Below are 6,717 nucleotides of genomic sequence, written 5' to 3' on the forward strand. Positions count from 1 at the left end.
CCTGCCTACCAGCTGCAAAAGAGGCAGAGGTATGAGTTCCTTGGACATTTCCAGACTTCTAATCTCTCATCTCTAAAACTGGAGTGCAGTATTTTGGCTCCTAGGGTGTACACCCATTTAACTGCCCCTCAGAAGGAGAGTTTTACACAAAGAGAATCCCAGGTGAGGATTTATGCTTCAGATCAGGGAGTTCAAAAATATTTAATGCCAGCTGATGCCTTAAAGTTGTCAAAATAAATGTTGCCACTTCATCTCATTAACATTTTAAAAATAGGGCATCAGGGAAGGGATGCCAGCAAGAAAGACTTCTGGTTGTATGTAGTATTGGTTTGAGAGTGGCATTGCTATGCTTGTTTATTTTCTTAATACTCTTGATTTTATGATGTGGCTACAACATCTAACCAGTGGGTTGACAATGAAAATTCTCACCTGGAGACTGAGTCTGTGGGAACCACAAAATTTTAACAATGGATTCTGAAATACGTTTTTTTTTCTGGACATAAGAGTACAGTCTGGGGAATAGCTTTTGTGGAAAATTTGAATCTTTGTAGGTCCTTTGAGTCTAAATATATATATATATATATATATATATATATATATATATATATATGTAAGACATTTCATTTCTCAGGAAAATGTTATCATCACAAGTACTTCCCATTTTTTGTTTTGGGTAGTGTGGGCTTAAAACAATACTGTAGGGACTGTATCATTGTATCAAGCACAAAAGGATGGTGGGATCTGAGAAATGCATATAAAATACTGAAAAATGACTAAGTAATAAAACAAACTGCTCTCAAGTTGTAGTGTCCACTTACAATGACTTCTGTTTTTCACAGATATCAAAAGAAGCGTAAAAACAAACATAAGCAAAGAGAACTTTCCCAAGTGAGTGGAGTTCCACCAGTGACCATTGGTGCTCTGGTAGAGGTAGAGTGATGGGTGGTGGTGCTGGAGATGGGGGCCCCCACTACAACAAATGGGCATCGATGCGCAGCCAACACAGTCCCTGGCGAACGTAGCGAACGAGGTTGGTCATGCTGCTGTGCTGGGTCAGGGGCCCCATCAGTGTGTCCAGATCGCCGAAGAATTCTGAAAATCAGAGCAGACCTTGGTCGGGCCTTTGAATATCATCACAGAAATCCATGCCAGATTGCTTCAGCTGCCTTCACGTGATAACACAACCATGTGGACATTGGGAAAATTTTCATTGTTTATTCACTCATTCCACAAAAACTTATAGACCAGGTGCTAGGGGACCAAATCTCCATATGTATAGGAGGCATGATTATTTTAATCTTTACGTAGATCCAAAAATTCTGCAGCATAAGTAATGCTTGTGTTACTGTGATTCATAAACCACAAATCAATGTAAATCTGTTGATTCATAGTAAGTTTTTGCAAATCGCTATATATTCTTTGCAAGAGTGGATTCTATAAGTACATTATAATCCTGTGGAGGTTTGTGAGTTCTGTGTGTGCATGCATGCACACACACATCACAACATTATATATAAAAATGTATTGTCTATGTTCATATAATAAAGATATATAACACATATATTTTAAAATATACACATAAATTACATACCTAAAATAAAATGTATTTAAATATATTTTAACATTAGAGAATTTGTATTTTTAAATATTATAAATTAATATTTAGAAAGACTTTCAGATACACAAAATGGTAGGGAGCCATGGTCAATAGGACATTAGGCCGTTTGCCATTCCATGTGTTACTGAATTGAAAGTATTCTCTTTTCCATTTGTCTAAATGAACTGAGTTTACGGATTTTTCTTGGCATGTTGCAGATATAGCCAGTGAACCTGGACAGCAACTACAGCCATCAGCAGCTAACGCTAAATAAACATCTAGAAGACATCTGACTCAGTAAGTCTTATTACCAATTCCTTTAGGGAAGGGAAATGACCTGCAAATATCTGTCGTGAACAGCTCCCTCCGCGCTGCGAAGGACATGGATGAAAATGCTACCCAGGCTGATTCCCCTCTAGCTGATTTGGAGAAGGGGCAGTGCTGAGGCCACACTGCTGACCACTGGAGCTGGGGTTTGGGACAGTCTGCTTTGGATTGGGGACGGGGTATGTGGAAAAGACTATGTGATGTCTAGAAAAGTATCTAGGCATCCCCTTTTCATATCTGCATTTATTTGTCCACCATTGCATTGATCTTGGTTATGGGAGGGCTCTTGGGCGTCCTCTTTGTCAGCTCCCAACAGAGGAGGGAGCCCGAACTGTGAGGACATCCCGTCTGTTCCAGTTGGCGATGAGGAACCTGGCAGCAGTGGGGACGGTGTGTACTGAAGTCTACCTTAAAGGGGCTGGGATGTTCCGTGTGCTTGACTGACCCGCAGATGGTATTGCCTGAAACAGTGTATAACATACGGGCTCCTTCTCTAGGTATTGACTTCATTTGATTATGTGATACTTTTAAACCTATACTATGCAATAAAAGTAATTTCTGCTGATAAAGGAGTAAATTATTTGGGGCACCTGAAATAGTTTCTTATGTGACCCAATATTAAGGGGAATGCTAAAGGACCTCGGTGCTGCTGAATGAACGTGAGCCGCCCGTGAGCCAGGAGGCCCGCCCTGGGTGTTTTGTGCACAACCTGATGTGTCATTCCTAACTAGAGATCCAGGTTGCCATTTTTTAAAAAGTATTTAAATTTTAAACATTTTTTATTTAATTTTTGTTTGTCTAAAGATTTTATTAATGTATTTGAAAGAGAGAGCATAAGAGAAAGAGGGAGAAATCATAAGCAGGAAGGAGAGGCAGGGGGGGAAGGAGAGGCAGGGGGAGAAGCAGGCTCTTCACTGAGCAGGGAGTCTCATGTGGGGCTCAATCCCAGGTCCCTGGAATCATGACCTGAGCTGAAGGCCAACGCCTAATGACTGAGCCACCCAGGCATCCCCAGATCACACTTCTAAAGAGCAGCTTTGAGTAAGAAGCTGGGGAGGTAGGGGATAAGGCTTCTAGACGAAAGGCCAGGGGGCAGCGTTACCCTCATTGGCTGAGTTTAGGACCAGAGTCCTCTGCCTGAAGCTGCACGGGTGTGCAGGTATGGAGCAGGGTGGGGGAGTGCAAGAACATGGTTGTCCCCAGTCAAGAGGGAAGCTCTGCACTTCCCAGCTCTAGGTGGACCAGACAGATGGGGAAGTCTCTCTGACTCTAAGCAGACTGCAGAGCTGTTCTGATTATTAGGTGGGGAACTTAACAACTCCTGACACACTGTGCTGAAGATAAGATTAGCTCCTTTTCCCTTGGATATCAGCACAGCCAGCACATGGCTCCTGGAAAGTTCTGTGGTTAATTTTGAAGGAATTACCTTAACAGATTTTGCAAATGGATGCAATTATGATGGAAATCCATAAATATTGAACTGCCCTCCAGTTACCAATACAAAATAAAAGAGAAGAGTGGAGGCCCACAAGCTAGGCAAGTCTTAAGATGCTTATCCTTTCACTTGCAATTCTAGAACTTTTGGATGGACCTGGCCATCTGGGCCAGTTGTCCTTGGATTTTCAGAAGCTTAGAGAAGTAGAGAAGTGAAGAATTGCCCATCACTCAGGTAACTGAGGGCAGGAGCTCAGTGAAGTTCTCTGAGGACCTCTTATGAATCTCGCTCTCTAAATGGGCAGTGTAGCTAGTGGTTTAGAGTTCTAGAGTCAATTCCTGCTTCTAGCGTTAAGAGCTGTGATGTCGGAGGTGAGTTTCTTAATCTCACCTCACGTATCTACAAAACAGAGACAAATGAGGCAACATACATTACTATATCCATTACAGAAATGGAAGCTAGGAAGCGGCTCAGAGATTTAAGTAATTTTCTTGAGGTTGCCCAGCACTCCAACTTAAATGATCAGGCTTCAAAATCAGCACCCTTCCCAGTTACCAGCAAATATTTATTTTCTTACTCCATATTACATATCTATATGACTCCAGGATTCTGTGGCTATCAGAGCACATTCCATCACCTGAGACTTCAACCCACAGCCTGGCTATAAACGTACCCTGACCCCTGGGGTTATTTGCACATATCAGTTACACTGGTAACTGGGAAGAAATCAGGCCACAATTTCTGCATGCAGATACTGTACTATTTGCCCTATCATTTGCTGCCTCATCCATCCCTGTCCTGGCCAGACAGTTCTGCTCCTCTAAACTGCTGGGCCCCTCTTTGCCAGAATCAGCCAAGCCGAATGAATGGCCAGGGCAAGAGTGTAGTCTGTTCATGCATCCCTCCTTCATGAGCATAGTGAGGCTTCTCTGTGAACCCAGGAAATAGCCACGGTCACAAGATGGAGGCAGGAGTTGCCAGAGACCACTGACTCACTCTCTGATGAAGCAGGGTCCTCCCTGCATTGGTTCTGTAGCAAACCCCATATGTTACCACGAACAGGACCCTGATCCTTCATCCCAGCTGTCAGTGTGTGAAAAATATCTGCTGAGCTTTGGCCTTTGCTTCTGAACACAAGCTGTATTACCGTGTGCTCACTGGAGCCGACAGTTGTAATGAAAGTAGTAGGCCCTCAGTTCAACCTCAACTCTCCAGAAAAAGAAAAAAAACCCCAAAAAACAAAACAAAACAAAAAGCCCCAAAATTAAAGTTGACACACAGAGGCCAACGGGATCTTAATTAATTTGCAAATGATTCTTTTTTTCCTTCACCTCTGTTTCTCGGTGCCCATCCTTACCATGGATGGCAAATCTGAAATGGTCATTTGCCAATATTCACAGCTCAGATTAGTTTAAGCTTTGAAGGAGAAAAAAATAAAATCCCAGGCTTTGTTCACTCTCTCAGCAAAAAAAAAAAAATTGGTTACTGTGTCCTCCCTGAGTTAACCTCTCTTTCCTCTACACCCTGGAAATCAGAGAGACGGGAAGATAAGGCACCATGGAAAACTCAAGTGCCTCTATGCACCGTTAACCCTACTACGGCCAATGAGCGTGGGCGGAGGGGGTAAGCATACCTTTGTTCTCTCTTGTCAGTTTGTCGGCCATGTCCCAGTGTTCGTAGCCCCGTAACACATTGCTGGTGATGTTGACATGGCTGGCGGCCATGTGGTGAATGCGCTGAGGGATGGTGACCGGGCCGTTGTTACAGCTGCCCATTGCGTTAATGGGAGAGACGTTGTTGAGAGACACCGGGGATGGAGTGTTCCTGGGGAAAGGGGAAGAGACAACATGGTGAGGCTGGTCGCAAAGAGTGATCGCAGCCTTCGAGGATTCCCTCCAATGCTGAGACCTCAGGAGAAGGTCACTGGCACATGAGGTTTAGGGTGGTGAGCATATATGAAGTGAAGCTTGCTCTCAGAGGACGTTCTGTGGCTTCTGCCAACACATTCGTTTTCTCTAGAAGCCCCATAGTAGAAACAGCTTATTTATTATCACCGCATTCAGGCCCTGTCTGACCAACCTACGCAGGACTACAGGGCCAAGCTCTAGAATGAGCCATGCTTCTCCTTTTCTAACTCAGTTGAACACCGATGTCTCATTGCCTCTGAAAACCCCATGGGACTCCATCCACACTGCTTCTTTTGTTTTAAGATAGCAGGGGGAGCTGGGGGAATCTTTTGCTGGCATTCATTCTCTCCACACATGTAGCTCTTATTTTGAATATATATAACAAGTGTTGTGATGTTTCAGAGAAAGACGTTGCTCAGAGCTGTGATGATTTCTCTACCTGTTTCCAGAATGGCTACTGGCAGCTAGGAAAGGCCTGATGTGCAATACTGGGCCATTATCAAAGTGTTTTGTGGAAACCACAGTGACAATTTGCTCCAAATACAGTCACCACAATAAACAAAGTGCAATTCTTGAAAGCCCCCCAAGGAGGCTACTGGGGAGAAGGAGAAGTATTAGGGAAGGAGAAGTATTAGGGAAGCAGGAAAAAATAAGATTCTGAATATCTCTTCAAGATTCTCGAAGACATGCTACAGAGATGGCTGTTAATTGCTGACCATTCACCTGCACGCTGTTCATGAAGAGAAGTCTCTGCAGGCCCTACTTTGGGCAGATCCAATGTCTGGATATAGATTTTGGTTCAGTTCCTTAACGTCAGCAACAAGGAGTCCCCCTCAGTCCACACAGAGCAGGGAGGGCCGGGGTGGCTTCCTATGGCTATGAGCAAACTCTATGCCCCTCCCCCAGCCTTCCTATCCTCCTTCACTGAGACTTCCAAGGACTGCCCTGTGGCGTCCCAATGTACCACTTTGTTACAGTAGAACATTTGAGGGGGAGTAGAAGAAATGGGGAAAGTTGTGTTTGGGACTCCTCTTCCTTCCTCCAAGCACAACGAGCAGATCATCAAGGCATCCTCTCACTCCCCCTCACCATTCCTAGCCATAGCTGCTGGCAACTCTAGGTTTCCAGGGTGACTGTCTGTGTTCCTCAGAGCTGATCTGTGCTCACAGAGCAGATGTGCACCCTGACAGGTACCATGCACACAGGATTTGAGGCAATGGTTGGCCTCAACCATTGCTGCTAACTCAAGTCAGGGGCAACTCAAACAGATATGCTTGGCTCAAGACTCGTGCAAGTTGTGCCAGGCCCTGTGAGTGCTCTGGTCCATTTCTGGAAACAGCATATCTTCTGGTATATTATAGTATGAGGGGGAAAGGGGATCCTCACACTCACTCTGCACTTGTCTGTGAGAGGATGGGAAAGTTTTTGTGCTCTATTTCTAATTTCTGAGA

The 6,717-nt window shown here is 44.3% G+C and overlaps 1 protein-coding gene across 1 annotated transcript; it reads right to left on the reverse strand.

Moving 5' to 3' along the window:
* Nucleotides 1-603: 603 nt before the first annotated feature.
* Nucleotides 604-5,202, reverse strand: LOC116863456 (AF4/FMR2 family member 2-like). The gene is made up of 2 exons (XM_032850903.1): nucleotides 4,993-5,202; nucleotides 604-1,092 (listed from the first exon to the last, which is right to left on the reverse strand). The coding sequence occupies exons 1-2, from the start codon at nucleotides 5,132-5,134 to the stop codon at nucleotides 971-973; spliced, it is 264 nt and encodes an 87-aa protein (XP_032706794.1). The 5' UTR covers nucleotides 5,135-5,202; the 3' UTR covers nucleotides 604-970.
* Nucleotides 5,203-6,717: the final 1,515 nt, after the last annotated feature.

The sequence above is a fragment of the Lontra canadensis genome, unplaced genomic scaffold (assembly GCF_010015895.1).
Source record: "Lontra canadensis isolate GAN:19392208 unplaced genomic scaffold, GSC_riverotter_1.0 scaffold1251, whole genome shotgun sequence".
Classification (NCBI taxonomy): Eukaryota; Metazoa; Chordata; class Mammalia; order Carnivora; family Mustelidae; genus Lontra; species Lontra canadensis.